Below are 16,640 nucleotides of genomic sequence, written 5' to 3' on the forward strand. Positions count from 1 at the left end.
CTATAGTATTTCCAGGGGGCTGGTAATGATATTATGATATTAATGATATTTTATTTTTTGTCTTTTTAATTGCTGGGATTCTGGATGGGGGGTCTTTGGTTTGCAGAAAAGGTTTGTCAGCTCGTGTTATGGAATAAAAAAAGAACAAAAGAGATATCATTTATGATAATTAAATACTTTTTCTTCATATCTGTGTCTTAGTACTTCCGTTTGTGACACGCTGCTTGCTGTAAGAGATATGTTGAAAGTAGTTAGCGAGAATCAGAATCGGTCAGTATGCAATCGTGATTGTGACGTGAGAGCCCTGAGTGCTACGTGTCCAATATATCCTGACTTCCACTAACTTTACTTGACTTTTTCTCAGTGTTAGTCTCTGAAGTGTCACGTCTTTAGAAAGCCTCGGCGCGAGTTCGCTTTGTTGCATCATGTCTGGGATGAAAAAGCAAAGAACGGTACGTTTGCAAATGTCCGGCTTTTTTTCTTGCTTTTGTTTCTTTCTCGCTGAACTTTTGAAAGTTACATCGATGAGAACTACAAAATGTCAACAGACTTTAAAACACCAGAGGTCTGTTTTTATTGGTACAAATGGCTTTAAATGTTTTTAGAGCATGCATTTATAATAATAATAATAAACTTTACTTTAAAAGGCGTGACATTTACACAAAGTAATCCTTCAGGTTTATCCGTTTCATCACCTTGTCTAGATTTGGCATGTGACTTAACTTTATTTGATTATGTGTTTAGAGGTTTTGTTCAGTTTAAATTAAACTCACCTATCTTCTTGTATTAGAATAACTGTCTAAATTTTAAATGGCAGAATTATAGCATACATGCCACATTGCTTCATAAAGAGTTTTCTTGTGATCTGCAATGTAACCATATAAAACTGTAAATAACTGTAAATCCCATGTAAGATTAATGTTATTAGTAACTCAGTTCCTTATGAAGCCAGATCTTGCATATCCTCAGTCAATGAGACACTGTGTAGGCCACCAGTGGGAATTAACAAAGCCCAGGGTTACTTCAAGCTGGGATTTGTGCATGTGTGTGTATCCAAAGAGCCTTGGTTCAGAGAGAGAGAGAGAGATGGCTCTGCTCCAGCTGGCCACCTCTCCATGGGCCTGCATGAATGGCCTTGTTTGTTTCTTCAGCTTTCTTTCCGAAGCCACTCCCTCCTCAGTCCTGATGACCGAGTCAGATACACAAGAATATAATCCACAAACTGTTCAGAAGATAAAGATGTGTATTATTTGTAAGATGTAATTCTACTCTTCAGTCGTATGTGGCTCTTGGATGGTAATATTACTTTTCATGAAGTTAAAATTAAAGGGACCGTTGACCCAAAAATGAACATTTTGTCATCTACTTCCCTTAATGTTGTTGCAAACCTGCATGACATTCTTACTTCTGTGGAACATAAAAATATTTTAAAACCAAACAAGTTTTGGTGATCGTTGACTTACATTGTATGGACAATTATCTTCTTTTAGATTTGTAATGATGTGAGGGTGAGTAAAGGATGACAAAATTAGCATTTTTGGTTAAAGTATCCCTTCAAACAATTTTTTTACAATTGTTCATTTTTGTAAATAGTCCATATAGAGATACACTGTCAATATCAATAAGGATGGAAGAAATTATGCTTTAGGCTCTGACTGCACAGCTTGCAAATTGTTCTCATGCTTACTTTTCATATAATGTATATCTATTTTTTGTTTTGTACATAGGATCTGCAGAGAGCAACCAATGTTGTGTACCAGGCTCACCATGTGAGCCGAAGCAAGCGTGGCCAGGTGGTTGGGACCAGAGGTGGATTTCGTGGATGTACTGTCTGGCTGACAGGTGGAAATTTCTCCTTTCTACTGATAGTTCACTCCTTAATGAAAATTTCGTCATCAATTATTCATCGTCATGTTCAGAAATTAATGATTTCCTTTCTTCTTTGGAATAGAGAAGTAGATGTTTGGCTTATGAGTCAACATTTACATAAAATATCAAATCTTTTTCCCATACAGTTAACTTCAGTGTTTCTTTTTTCTACAGGGCTGTCTGGTGCTGGAAAGACTACAATTGGATTTGCCCTAGAGGAATATCTAGTTTCTCATGCCATTCCTTGCTACTCACTCGATGGTGACAATATTCGACATGGCCTAAATAAGAACTTGGGCTTCACGTCCACAGACAGGGAAGAGAATATCCGACGTATTGCTGAGGTGGCCAAATTGTTTGCTGATGCCGGACTGGTTTGCATAACTAGTTTCATTTCTCCATTTACAAAGGTGTGTTGATATTTAATGACATCAGAGGTTCCTATATTACATGATGTTTTCCCACAATTTCTAACTCCGGATGGATTAAGAGGATGACTTTACATGTGCTTACAACAGGATCGAAATGACGCCAGGAAGATCCATGAGAGCGCGGGTCTTCCATTCTTTGAGGTGTTTGTAAATGCCCCACTGGAGGTGTGCGAGAGCAGAGATGTCAAAGGGCTTTATAAAAAGGCCCGTGCTGGAGAGATTAAAGGTGTTTTTTGGGAAAATAAATCCATAAATTCATTGCTTATAGATATCCCATCATGTTAGGGTAACCGTACATGCGATTTTTACGGGACGCACCCTTGCCAGGATTTCTATATTGCCTAAAATATCCAGGTTTTGGCTGTTTGCAGTAGATCCATTGTTGTATGAAATTATTTCACGAGAGAGCAGAACAGATGGCACCTTATGATTTCAAATCGCTCTACCGGTACTTTGGTGTCATACAATGTTCGGTGCGCAACTTCAAGTTGAACTAATGAACAAACGTGTGCATATTTGCATCGCTTTGATCATTGTCACCTTCTCATGCGCGATGCTCCATGATTGGCCGATTATGTAAAATACCTACATGTTATTGGTCAAAGTACTTCGGATGTTTTAGGCAATATAAAAATCCTGGCCAGGACGTGTCCCATATAAATAGCAGATCTGGCCACCCTACATCATGTTTATCTTGGATAGAAGAAAATGGTTAACATTAGAAACACACACTTGATTTATTTTGGACTTGAAAAGATTGTTCACCCAAAAATGAAAATTCTGTCATTAATTACTCGCCCTCATGATATTCCAAAACCGTAAGACCTTTGTTCTTCTTCAAAACAAAAAATTAAGATATTTTTGATGAAATCCAAGAGCTTTCTGACCCTGCCTAGACATCAACACAACTGACACATTCAAGGCCCAGAATGGTAGTAATCACATTGTTAAAATAGTCAATGTTTCATCAGTGGTAGTAATGCTATTAAGCTATAAGATTTTTTTAATGTGCATAGACAAAATAACAAAACAATGAAATTGTTGAGACTTTGTTGAATCAAATTGTTATTTTTGTTTTTTACATGCACAAAAAGTATTCTCGTAGCATGATAACATTACGGTTGAACCACTGATGTTACAAGGATGTCCTTTTGCCTTTTTGGGCCTTGAATGTGTCCGTTGTGTTGCTGTCTGTGCAGGGTCAGAAAGCTCTCGCATTTCATCAAATATATCTTCATTTGTGTTCTGAAGATGAACGAAAGTCTTGCGGGTTTGGAACCACATGAGGGTGAGTAATTTATAACAGAATTTTCATTTTTGGGTGAACTTACCCTTTAAGAATTTTTAAGTATTTATTTGCCTAATAATGTCATTTCCCTGAATGTATCTAGAAAACTTGTATTTATTTGACCGTGTAGGTTTTACGGGAATAGACTCTGGCTATGAGAAACCTGAAGCCCCTGAGCTTGTGTTGAAGACTGAAGAGCTCACTGTCAATGACTGCATTCAGCAGCTAGTGGATCTCTTGAAGGAACAGGTGGGTCATTCTTTCATTTTTGGCCATCAAATGGATCCTTGTTTGCCAGTTGTCTCTTGGTTTGTGCCAGTTTACAGACTGTCAGTTTTCAGTTGGGAGATGTTGAAACATCACTGACCAGATGATTCGTTATCACAGGATATTGTGCCCACTGGTGTGACAGAAGAAGTGAATGAGCTCTTTGTTCCTGAAAACAAGCTGGACCTGGTGCTGAGTGACGCCAATATACTCCCTGCTTTAACCATCACAGAGGTAATGCAACCCTTCATGAACACACACATGCCTTGCTGGGTGAATCAACCACCCTGCATGTTACACCACAGGCATTTCATCACAGTTCAGTTAACAGAAAGCTTTTCACTGTAACCTGGTCTTTGGAAATGGAAATCTACTGCATAATTCACTTCTGCAACAGCCACTAAAATAACTACTTTAGAAAAAAATAAACCGTTTTAAGTCAAACCAATGATGGAACACACTATATAATGATGCTGTAGCAAATTTAACACTACACCTAAACAGCCTAAACTTTTTTTCATGCCCATAAGTACTTGCTAGTGTCACAAAACCCTCTTTTCCCCACAGATGCCATTTTTCCATTGCAGTTGCATTATCCTGTGTACAACAGCCATGTGCTCCTGTTGTTATTTTGTGATAAACTGTTGATCTTGTCATGAAATAAAACTGAAGTTCTGTTTGTGTGTTTCCCTCCTGTTCTGTAGCTGGATTTGCAGTGGGTTCAGGTTCTATCCGAGGGCTGGGCGACTCCACTGAAGGGATTCATGAGGGAGAGGGAATTCCTGCAAGTCTTGCACTTTGGAACTTTGCTCGATGGTAAAGACATTTCTAAACCATTGGCCCACTAACTGTTTTTATATATATATATATATATATATATATATATATATATATATATATATATATATGTATGTATGTATGTATGTGTTTCCATGTAATTTTACAGTTTTTTTTTTTAATTGGTTTGTACTATCAAATATTACATTTTTAGATTTGTTTTCTAGCTTTTCTATTTTTGGGTAAATAATGTATACTCTAAGCTTTAGAAATAACATTCATTCAAAAGTTTTTTTCAAAAATCAATTACTATTTTTAAATAAGGATGCATTAAATTGACATTTATAGTGTATACTTTTCTTTTGAGCTTTCTATTCATCAAGGAAAATCATAAATATGGTGATCATAAAAATATTAAGCAGCACAACTGTTTTTAACATTGATAATAATAATAGAAATGTTTCTTGTGCATCATATATATATATATATATATATATATATATATATATATATATATATATATATATATATATATATATATATATATATATATATATATATCTATATATCCATTTTATTTTGACATATTTAAATTGTTATTTTAAATTGTAATACCATTTCACAATATTACTGTCTTTTTTTATCGAATAAATGCAGCCTTGATGAGCATAAGAGACTGCTTTCAAAAACATTTAAAAATATGACCAATTCTAAACTTTTGAACGAGTTGATGTAATATCAAATATTAATTAGTTATAACCGTAATAATCACTTATATTATAATCGATAATAATTTTCATTTACGTGCATTCAGTTAATAGATTGAGTTAATGTAATAAAAACAAACTACGTGAAATAATAATATTAATAATATTTTTTTATTTATTAATTATTGTTAATAATGTATGTTTAGGTGGAGTCATCAACATGTCTGTTCCCATTGTGCTGCCTGTATCCAAGGACGACAAAGAGAAGCTGAATGGTTGCACAGCTTTTGCCCTGGAGTTCAAAGGTCAAAAGGTGGCAATCATGCGCAACCCTGAGTTTTATGAGCATCGTAAAGAAGAGAGATGTGCCAGGCAGTGGGGGACAACATGCCCCCAACATCCATACATCAAGGTGAGAAGACACATCTCTGTGTCATTGCTTTTATAACAGTTGTATATTATACTTGCTAATACAATCAGCCAATTAAATGCTGCCATTTATGCTTCGTCCAGATGGTAATGGAGAGTGGTGATTGGCTGGCCGGTGGAGACCTTGAGGTGTTTGAGAGAATTAGGTGGAATGATGGTCTTGACCAGTATCGTCTCACTCCACGGGAGCTTAGACAGAAATGTAAAGACATGAGAGCAGGTAAAACTGAAACATGTAATAGTTTCACATAAAAAAAATGACAATTACTTTGTAAAGAATCCTCTTATTATGATGGAACACACTATTATGTTGCTGTAGCAAATTTAACACTTAACCCTAAACCGAATTCTTTTTATATACAAGTTAATTTCTGTAAGTACCTGCTAGTGTGACAAAAACCTCTACAATTGTGTATTTCCCTTGCAGATGCCATTTTTGCATTCCAGTTGCGTAATCCTGTGCACAACGGCCATGCGCTCCTGATGCAGGACACTAAGCGTCGTCTGTTGGAGCGAGGCTACAAAAAGCCTGTGCTGCTGCTGCATCCTCTGGGTGGCTGGACCAAAGAGGATGATGTACCGCTGGACTGGCGCATGAAACAGCATGCTGCTGTTCTGGACGAAGGAGTATTGGATCCAGAAAACACCATTGTGGCCATTTTCCCCTCACCCATGATGTATGCTGGGCCTACAGAGGTTAGACTTTTGTTACTCAAAAAAAAGAGGCAGTTTAATAAACATAAAACAGTTTCTGTAGCCATTTTAGACCTTTTTTAGTACAAAAAGTTGACGGAATTGAACAAATTCTGAATTGCACCTAAAATTGGTATGTCCTTATAGGTACAGTGGCATTGTCGGGCCAGGATGATCGCAGGGGCCAACTTTTACATTGTAGGACGAGATCCAGCAGGTATGCCCCATCCAGAGACAAAGAAGGACCTGTATGAGCCCACACACGGTGGAAAAGTCCTGACCATGGCACCAGGCCTGACCTCTCTAGAGATTATTCCCTTCAGAGTTGCTGCATACAACAAAGTTAAGAAGGCCATGGACTTCTATGACAAGGAAAGGTATGTAGTGTTTCATTCCAGCTCTCAGGACTGCACTTAAGTATGTTCATTTATGCACTCAGTACTTGATACTTTAAAGAACTTGAACTTTTCTGTTTTGCAAATCCTTTTTATTTGTATTTTTTTTTGGTATTTGGTATTAATTTAATTAGTTCTAAATTTAACAGCTGAATAATTTGTGGTTGATTGTAATCCATTACATACCTTTCTATCAAATATATCTGACATTAACTAGTAGATAAAATTAGTTCTGACACAGTTTAACTCACAATTTTAGTTTTTGTCATATTTTATAACCATTTTCTAAACTATAGCATATAAACTGTGATAATGTGAAGAATGTTGAAGATGTCTGAATAAACTTTGGTTTGACTGTGTATATATAGACTTCTGGTCAAACTTTTTTGGATCAGAACGATTTTTAATAAAAAGAAAAATAAAATGTATAGGAGTTTCTTATACTCCTTAAGGCTGCATTGATTTGATCAAAAATACAGGAAAAAATATATTGTGAAATATTATTATGTAAAATAAAGTTTTTCTATTTTAATATACATTAAAATCTAATTTATTCCTGTGATGCAAAGCTGAATTTTCAGCATCATTTCTCCAGTGTTCAGTGTCACATGATTCTTCAGAAATTATTATAATATGCTGATTAATTATCAGTGCTGGAAACTGTACTGCTTAATTATTTTTATTTTTTTGAATCTTTGATACACCTTTCACAGGATTCTTTATGAATAAAAAGCTAGTTAGTGTGAAAAAACACCTCAAATATTTCTGTCTACTGTTTTATTTATTTTGAAGCTTTTTTTAATGCATTATTTTTCATGCAGAATAAGAATTAAAATCACTACACTACATCAATTTGTATATATAATATTTGACACATTTTTACAAGAATTGTTCATTGCTCACAGCTGCTTTAACAGGGACTGTTGTTAAAATTCTGTAGCTCAAGTCAACTGCTTTTTTGTTTTTCAGACATGGTGAATTTGAGTTCATCTCGGGGACCAAAATGCGGAGCCTTGCCCGCAGCGGGGAGAACCCCCCTGATGGTTTCATGGCCACAAAAGCGTGGAAAGTCCTAGCCGAGTACTACAGTTCTCTACAGAAAGACCAGTGAACACAGGAAACTGGACTGTATGAAGACGTGTAGTAAAGCTCTATATAATCTATTTTATTAGAACCGATAGAAATAGGTTTATAGAAATATGCATTATATACTACAGTCCTACATTGTAGTAATATTGAAAAAAATAATAATAAATCTTGATTAGACTCATATCTACTACACATTTTTAGATACATGCGTTCTATATTTATGCTCTGCAAATTACATTAAAATACAGTGTATTATGTTCCCTGAGATCACCCTGTATAAAAGCATAGATGGATCAAACTACACAGCTACTACACAGCTATTCCTCTGGTGTTATAGACTTAAGGTCTGATCAAGCAGATTGAAGTATGCCTGACAGTAATAGGACCAATATTTCGCCTACCTCAACTGGAGCTTTATTTGGCATATGATAAGTGTTTGTCTCGGCAAAATTTCCACCAGTGGAGAACATCTTGTACTCGTTGTAGATACAGAATAATCCTTTAACATTCTTTATAAGAATTAAAAAACAAACATTCCGAACTGGCAGCAGTGTATAAACACAGTCAGATGTATTTGACATTAACACAATATTGTCTTGCAGTGCATTTCAGTGTGCCTTAATGTAAATGTGGCATTGTTACATTCCCAAATGAACGAGTTACTGTAAAGAGAGTGATGCATGAATGTGAAGGATTTGTGCTGAATGCATAAACATGAAACTCTTGAGGAATCCAGTGTGAAGGAACAAGAGCATATTTATTGTCTTACCATTTTCTAGACAGACCAACCTAAATTATTTATTATCTTACAGCAAATGTATTTACTTCTTTCTACTTTCTGTACAAACTTGAGATTTACACTTTGTCGTTTCTTACAATATTTGATGTAATGTGCATCGGGCAGTCATTCCAATAAACCTCATGAAGACAAAACCATTGTCATCTAATTTTTCTACAGTGTAAACAAAACATTTCAAGCATAACCTGAATTCTAAACACATTTAGATCGAAAAGAGCAGTGGACTATTGTGAATTAGCAAACCTAATAAATGAAAAATACTTGTATACAAATGTACAAGTGTATTGCTGACAATCTAAAATGGTTGTTTGATCCTTAGACCGGTTTCTCCAGAAGAATACTTTTTCTTTCCACTTTGAAGTTTCCTTCGCCCACTTAACCCCCAAAAATAACACCTGACAGACAAGTACAAACCTAACAGCAGCAGCTCGGCACTGGCCCCAAATATTCTTAGCAAGCATATTTAAGGTTTCGCAAATAAATATCTATACAACATGCCATCACAACGCCTAAACACCTTATTTAATATAAATGGCTTGTAAATCTGTAAATGCATCTCAATCAAGTCATTCTCTCACTGAGGGAAAACAAACCGGTAAAGCTGATCCAAGTAAAATATAAAATAAAAATTGTGCTCAAAAAAATAAAATGAGCTGAACTGTCAAATATTGTTGATGTAAAAAATAAAAGGTGCCTTATACATAACTGGACATGGTAACTACACTGTTGCCCGTCTACACAAACCTCTCACAGGGTTTTAAACACAACCCAAACCAATCCCATGAAGACAAACTCAATGTACCTTATTCTTGAAACACAAGCAGAACATATTTTAATGAAAATCGTTCATTCTTTTACAAACTATCCCACTGAAGAAACGATTTACTTAAGAATGGTTTTTACACATTATTTATTATTTTTTAAATAAGGCCCATTTATTAAATGGCAAAACAAGTGTGGAAATTACAATGCAAAAAATAAAGATGATTAGAGGGGGAAAAAAATTCTACCATTTTATAAATCCTGAGTTCCCCCTTTTGCAAAACTTGACGATATGCCACAAATAAGAGAAAAACACCAAATCTAGGTTATTTGTTTTTTTTTTAAGCAGCAGCATCACATTCAGTCCAGTGGTACATGCATAAATGCCTCTTGCACTCCAGCAGATTTGGACTTCCTCATCTTCTCGATTGCCCTCTGCAAGTCTTCCTGTCTGATTGGGCGGATGAAGTCTTCATCTGGACTGTCATGGGATGGAGGACAATTAATAAGGATGTGGCATAGATCAGTTTCACAATGATTTAAATGTAAACTATTTATGCTAGACATTACGTAAATGTGACAGAGCCCAAAACTTCAGATAAAGTTTTTTTTTTTTAAAAGCCTGATAAGTTTTGTGCCGAGTCTGAAGACCTTTGTTTACTTACCATTCTTGACGCACAAATTCACGCACACAAAGCAGAGCAGCATCTCGGCACATCTCTCTGAGGTCACTTCCAGAGAACCCATCAGTCTGTTTTGCAATTTCACCAAAGTCCACAGCACACTCCACCTTCAGAAAAGGAAAAATTATTCTTTCAGCACTGGCAGCTTTCAATCACCATTCAGTTCATGTAATTAAATACTTACATTCTCATTCTCCAGGATCAGCTTTAATATGTCTTTCCTCTGCTTGACATTCTAAATACACACACAACAAATTATCATTTATTAAAAATGCACTACGGAATTTACCGATTCATTAGTAAAATGTATATTTTTTATTTAAACCTTATAAAGATATTTGGAGTTGACTTACAGGCTGATTGATGTGGAATCTTGTTGGCATCCTTCGGAGTATAGCAGAATCAAGATCTTGTGGCCGATTGGTGGCTCCCATTATTATGACCTTTGTGCAGAAAACAATCATAATATGCAGGTAATTTGCATCTTGAGTCACTGACCAAACCAGTAATACTTAAAAAAAAAAAAAAATTCTTAATTGTACCTGGCAGCTGTAGTCAGTATCCAGTCCATCCCATAAGCTCATGAACTGAGCCTTCATCATAGCGGTGGCCTCATGGTCTGAACTTGAGCGACTCCTCAGAAAGGAATCTAAGACATAAAGATGAACAGAAGTTCCTTTAAAAAGAAAGACTTTCACATGTGCTTAACCCATGGTTATCATTAAGGCTGGGACAGTTCGCTGAAAATAATCGAACCATTCAGTTCTCCACACACGGTGACACGCTCTGGGACCTCGGTTCCACTTAAATCTGACAAAGTATCTGTAATATGGTTTGCTATTAAAAAAAAAACGTAAAACAAACAGGTTTCAGCTAATATATGTTTCTGTTGATGGATGCACATTCTGGCTTCCCAAACTACAGTGATGAAAAAAAAAAAAAATCTTGGATAAACCATTCCCTTTTGCTGGACTGCCATTTGCTGGAACATGAGCAGTCATTTATTCAGTCATCACCTGGGTGAGACCTGAAAAGGACACGTTAGTATCTGTGTTGAAACTAAACTCATTTAAGCTTTGCCACCTTAAACATTTAAGAGCAAACATATTAAACTCTCACTGAAGTATTGTTTAAATGGACAAATTCACACAAAAATTATTATCTTTGTAAGTATCCTACAGCAGACATAGCATAGTGAATCAAACTGAATCGTGAAAAGTTATCATAGTTCGAAACCTTGCTTTTAATCTCAGGTAAAAGTGTGTTTCACACAAGAAATTAATAAGTGAGGTTAGCACTGCTTTTTACCTGGGAGATATGAAACCACAGATTCATGGAAACACAGCACAATGTAAACATTTCATAGTTGGAGATTTCACATAGATTAAGTGTAAAGATACCTTTCTCTTTTCTTTCCTTCTTACACTTATTGGCCAAAAAGTCTAATCTGAATATCTTGATCGTACTGTAAGCAATATATAATATGAGAATGTGCAATGCTAGTGATTATGTAAACATGTAGTGTGCTGTGTTCGTTTGATCAATGACACGGACACCACAAATATGCAAATGAGAACATTAACCTGGGGTTTAGGAATTTACAGTGTGAAATGTCCATTTATGACTTCCCAGGATTAACACTGGGTAAATTATGAGTCCTGTGAAACTAGAATGACCCAGGGTTAACTATTTCATGTGTGAAAAGCCCTGATAACAAGTATATTTAAACTTATTGTCATATTATGTGACTTAAAAATAAAATAAACCAATTAAAATTCTAAAGCAGATTTTCAGTGATCCATAAATTTCCAATGAAGCTTAACAGATCTAACTTTAACCCTTCATACTGGTATATCAATATAAAGGGGTCTATGAGGGACACATAAAAATCTAAATATGCATTTACCAATCTCATCGATGAAGATAACAGAAGGTTGTAACTTGATGGCCAGCGAAAACACAGCTGCAGCTAGTTTCTGGGATTCTCCATACCATTTGTCAGTGAGAGTGGAAGGCTGCAGATTAATGAAGCGGAATCCAGCCTCTTTGGCGGTAGCTTTGGCTATAAGAGTTTTCCCACAGCCTGGAGGTCCATACAGCAACACACCTGAGATGAAGACATGCAAACCACCTCAGAATAAAGTGTGGAGTTGAGTTATAAACACTTTCAGGAAACATTTCCATCCTAGTGCCTACCTTTGGGTGGCTGAAGAAGCCTGGATCCTTCAAAAAGATGTCTCTTCTGGATCGGAAGTATAACCGTATCTTTCAGTTCATTGATGACTTCATCCAGACCTGCAATGTCATGCCATGTAATCTGTGGACACACATAAATGATTTGTGGAACTTGCACTTGCACTCTTAAAATATACAAGTAGACTGTGAGGGAGACAATTAAGGACTCGTGAATAAAGTCACACTGTGATATAATTCCTCACCTGCATAGTCAATGGATCCACAAGATGAGCTGCAATGCTCATCTCGTATTCAGAAAGCTTCACATTCTGCACTCCAATCTGCCGCATGAGTTTCTCTGCCTGTGAGGTGGCAATAAAACTTAACAGTAAACCTCAGCCTTTGGAGAAGCTATGCTAAGCTTAAGTTAAACTTAGTAAAGCATCTTAACTTGTATGATATTAAATGAACCTATGGCAAACAATGGAACAAAATACAATACAATGACATTAGAATATTCAGTCTACATGAAATTCTGATAGGACTATAAAGGAAATAAACAAATAAAAAGGGGGTACATTTCAGAATTTTTGTAAAATCACAATTTCTACAAAATCCTGTAAACCACTGAAATTAAACAGGATACCTGTTTTTGTGCCTCAACTTTCTGTTTTCTTGTCGGATCTATAGCATCCACCATCCACTTTATTGTAAAATATGTGACAGCACCAAATATTGTGAGGCGAAAGAGTAAACCTATGACCTCGTTACGGCCCAAAGGGCGAGTGATATTGTCTGTTGGAATCTCTTTCAATACCATCTTCTTCAATTCACCTGCAAAATTAAAAATATGATTAAAATAAGTGTTATTAAAAATCTAGGTGGTTATAAATACATTTTACTTTAATATTGAGTATGAGTTTGGATGTGTAAATAAAGCTTTGTAAAAACGTTATTTGCATATGTATTGTACGATGTAGTGTGTTGGTAATCAACACGTGGTACAAATACAGGAAATACGTCAAGTAGACAAGTGGTCAAGTGCAAAGACGCAAATTGGGACAGGCCCCCATGCGAGTGCAACGTAATAATTTATTGTTATTAACATAACAATCCCTCCCGTGTTCGCTCCATGGCTAAATTTGCACCCAATAACGTTTCCACTGTATACATTTTTTTAGTATGTTTTGAAATATAACGAAGTTATATAAGAACATGTATAAGAATAATTTTTTTTTTTCAAACTAACGCCGATTCCCAACACGTGGAGCACGCAAATTTGTCAATTTGCTTTTATTGTGGTGACGAGTCCGCGCAATTTCGTTTCATTTTCATTATTTTTTACTAAAGAGTTATTGGAGATTTCCTGTGACCTTCCTGTGAAAAAATAAACAGATCATATACCTGAACCGTCTTTATTAGTGGGTCTTGGAAATATTGTTTTAAAAAAGCAGCTTCCTTTTAATCCAACGATTCATTTAAGTTACTTCCAGCGATCAGAATTCTTCTTTTTTAAAACATTTTATTTCTCCTCATTTTTCTTCTCGTGTTGCTGATGCTTCGTCTTCTTCTTCTTCTATGGTTTATTAGCGGTTGGAAAATCAGACTAGGTGCATTACCGCCCCCAACTGGATTTAGTCATTTAGCAGACGCTTTTTAACCAAAGCGACCAGTAAGTAGGACAATGGAAGCAATCCAAATAAACAAAAGAGCGATGATATGCAACTGCTATAACAATTGCTATACATCAGTAAGCTTAAAGTAGTACACATGGCAAGTTTAAAGTTATTAAAATAAATATATGATATAATAAATATAAAGAAAACGGATAGAACAGAAACATAATAGATCAAGCTAGTGTTAGAGGTCTTTTTTTGCTTTTGTTAACTGTATAATAAATAAAAAGAAAACAAATAGATAGTATAAAAAAAGTTTAGAGAAGCTAGTGTTATTTTTTTTTAAAAGAAAACGAGCAGTTAGTAAATGAATAGGGTGCAAGTCTAAATGGTGCAAGTAATTTTTTAAAGAATACAATTAGGATAGAGAGTTAGATGGTCAAATAAAGATGGAAGAGATGTGCTTTTTTTTAGCCAATTCTTGAAGAATGACTTGGATGGATTTGGGCAGGTCATTCCACCAGGAGGGAACATTTCATTTAAAAGTTTATGAAAGTTGTTTTTGTGCCTCTTTGGGATGGCACAATAAAGCAACGGTCACTTGCAGAGCAAATGCTTCTAGAGGGCAAATAAGTCTTAAGTAATGAATTTAGATAAAGGGGTACAGAGCCAGTCGTGGTTTTATAGGCAAACTTGCAAATTGCCTTACATTTTATACGAGCAGTTAGCCAGTGCAAATTGATAAACACAGGTGTGTGGGATTAATTGTAAAGGTTTGATAGAACTGGCTGGAAGACCTTCAAAGTGAGCTTTGCAAAAGTCCAGCCTGGACAGAACAATAGCTTGAACAAGGGGCTGTGAAGCATATTCCGGAAGAAAGGGCCTGATCTTCTTGACACACAGTTTGGTCTGAAGAAGTCAGCTTAGCCTATGGGTTTGCTAGAACCACAAGCAGTTCTGTCTGAAATGTAGATCTTCGTTTATGTGTTTTTGACCTACACTGTACACGATGTGAGAACAGTCCACTATTTAGGATTGTACGTTAGCATGGATGCACTAACTTTAATGTTAGCTGTAGCCATAGACACCTTGTTGAAACACAAGATGACATTAAAGCTCTGCTTGAGCAAATTAAAATGGTAACGCAATGAGAGCATGACAACAATAAAATTAACATTTTTGTCTTACTTGGGATTTAGGTTGAATGCTTAGGGACATTTTGCTCCGTTTTGTTTTAGTTAAGAAAATCTAATAAAATAAATTATATTGCCTATTCTCTCAGGATATCTGGAATCAATGTTACAAGTACCACAGGCACATCGTTTTTTCATTTTTATAGCATAAACACCATAAAACCAATGCAAGCTTCTAATCCTCCAATGTTTCTCTATGGTGCTGAAACCCAAATATATTTGAGTTCCTCTCCCTGTGCAACTGATAATTGACTGCCCTTAGCTCATCTACGTAGGGAAGGGGTTTACAGATAGGTTTATTATGTACCGTTTGTGTACTAAATGCATGACTTCTGCAGATATTTAATCCACCAACTCACCACAAATAATGTTTAACGAATAATTAATTGTCTATATTTTTATGGTAAAATACTCAATAAAGACTTTGCGTATCCTAGTGACCCTGGGAGCTACACTATGGGGGACTCAGGTCCCCTTGCAGGTTCAACCATGGCTGATTAGTCTCAGGCTACATCCACAAGAAGCCAGAGCATTCCCTATCCGATCTTTTTATTTTTCCTTGTCTCAAGAAATATCTGCGTCCACACGAAAACACAAAACCAACACAAAACGATGTAGTATACATGTATACCAGACCAGCATGTGGCGCTGTAGTTCTGCCTCAGAGATACACTACAAATGGAGAAGACATGGACTATGTGCATAAACCTTGAGAGTGGTATGCAAACGAACATGGAACATCACATTTATCAATCTGTGTTAATGTTAGATAAGAAAAACAAGCACAAGCTAAAGGTAGAGGAACACTTTTCCAACTCTGACCCCCGACGCATGTGGCAGGGCATCCAGATCATCAGTGACTACAAGTCAAGCAACTCCACTCCAATGGTTATGGACATCTCCTTCCTTAATGAGCGAAATTACTTTTATGCTCGCTTCAACAGCGACAGCAAGGAGACGGCCACAAAGATCACACTCTCAGCAGACCACCAACCCCTCAAACTCACCTCCACAGATGTCCACACTGCATTGAGCCGGATCAATGCACGCAAGGCTGCTGGCCCAGATGGCATTCCTGGACGTGTGCTTAGGGCATGTCCAGAGCAGCTTACAGGGGTCTTCACAGATATTTTCAACATGACCCTAACCCAAGCAACTGTGCCAACATGTTTTAAGTCCACATCCATTGTCCCAGTACCGAAACACTCCTCCCCAATGTGCCTGAATGACTATCGCCCCGTAGCACTCACACCCATCATTATGAAGTCCTTTGAGTGACTGGTCCTAGTACACCTCAAAGACTGCCTCCCACCCACACCAATTTGCCAACCGTAGAAATAGGAGCACAAAGGATGCAGAAAGTACAGTGCTGCACTCTGCACTCACACACTTGGACAATAGCAACACGTATGTTAGGATGTTATTTGTTGATTTCAGTTCAGGATTTAACACCTTCTTTCCCTCAAA

At 36.4% G+C, this 16,640-nt stretch overlaps 2 protein-coding genes across 2 annotated transcripts; one reads left to right on the top strand and one right to left on the bottom strand.

Annotated features, from left to right (window-relative positions):
• The first annotated feature begins 278 nt into the window (after positions 1-278).
• On the top strand, positions 279-8,878 carry papss2b (3'-phosphoadenosine 5'-phosphosulfate synthase 2b). Its single transcript, XM_052570971.1, has 12 exons — positions 279-452; positions 1,728-1,842; positions 2,044-2,279; positions 2,388-2,526; positions 3,719-3,837; positions 3,976-4,089; positions 4,560-4,671; positions 5,546-5,751; positions 5,853-5,988; positions 6,196-6,464; positions 6,609-6,838; positions 7,826-8,878. The coding sequence occupies exons 1-12, from the start codon at positions 426-428 to the stop codon at positions 7,965-7,967; spliced, it is 1,845 nt and encodes a 614-aa protein (XP_052426931.1). The 5' UTR covers positions 279-425; the 3' UTR covers positions 7,968-8,878.
• atad1b (ATPase family AAA domain containing 1b) lies at positions 8,684-13,953 on the bottom strand. The gene is made up of 10 exons (XM_052570972.1): positions 13,769-13,953; positions 13,011-13,198; positions 12,628-12,726; positions 12,386-12,506; positions 12,096-12,296; positions 10,732-10,838; positions 10,543-10,632; positions 10,374-10,424; positions 10,172-10,296; positions 8,684-9,987 (listed from the first exon to the last, which is right to left on the bottom strand). Exons 2-10 carry the CDS (start codon positions 13,182-13,184, stop codon positions 9,867-9,869), a joined length of 1,089 nt encoding a protein of 362 aa, XP_052426932.1. The 5' UTR covers positions 13,185-13,198; positions 13,769-13,953; the 3' UTR covers positions 8,684-9,866.
• Between the last annotated feature and the right edge of the window lie 2,687 nt (positions 13,954-16,640).

This window comes from Carassius gibelio, chromosome B12, assembly GCF_023724105.1.
Source record: "Carassius gibelio isolate Cgi1373 ecotype wild population from Czech Republic chromosome B12, carGib1.2-hapl.c, whole genome shotgun sequence".
NCBI classification, from domain to species: Eukaryota; Metazoa; Chordata; class Actinopteri; order Cypriniformes; family Cyprinidae; genus Carassius; species Carassius gibelio.

Bases quoted from the DNA above. Each gene is read 5' to 3' on its own strand.
- papss2b (XM_052570971.1), top strand. From the start codon at position 426: ATGTCTGGGATGAAAAAGCAAAGAACG. The intron at 4,090-4,559 runs GTAATGCAACCC...CCTGTTCTGTAG, and splicing joins CTGCTTTAACCATCACAGAG to CTGGATTTGCAGTGGGTTCA. The intron at 6,465-6,608 runs GTTAGACTTTTG...ATGTCCTTATAG, and splicing joins TGTATGCTGGGCCTACAGAG to GTACAGTGGCATTGTCGGGC.
- atad1b (XM_052570972.1), bottom strand. From the start codon at position 13,184: ATGGTATTGAAAGAGATTCCAACAGACAATATCACTCGCCCTTTGGGC. The intron at 12,727-13,010 runs GTATCCTGTTTA...GCCACCTCACAG, and splicing joins AAGTTGAGGCACAAAAACAG to GCAGAGAAACTCATGCGGCA. The intron at 10,633-10,731 runs GTACAATTAAGA...TTCTGCACAAAG, and splicing joins ATACTGACTACAGCTGCCAG to GTCATAATAATGGGAGCCAC.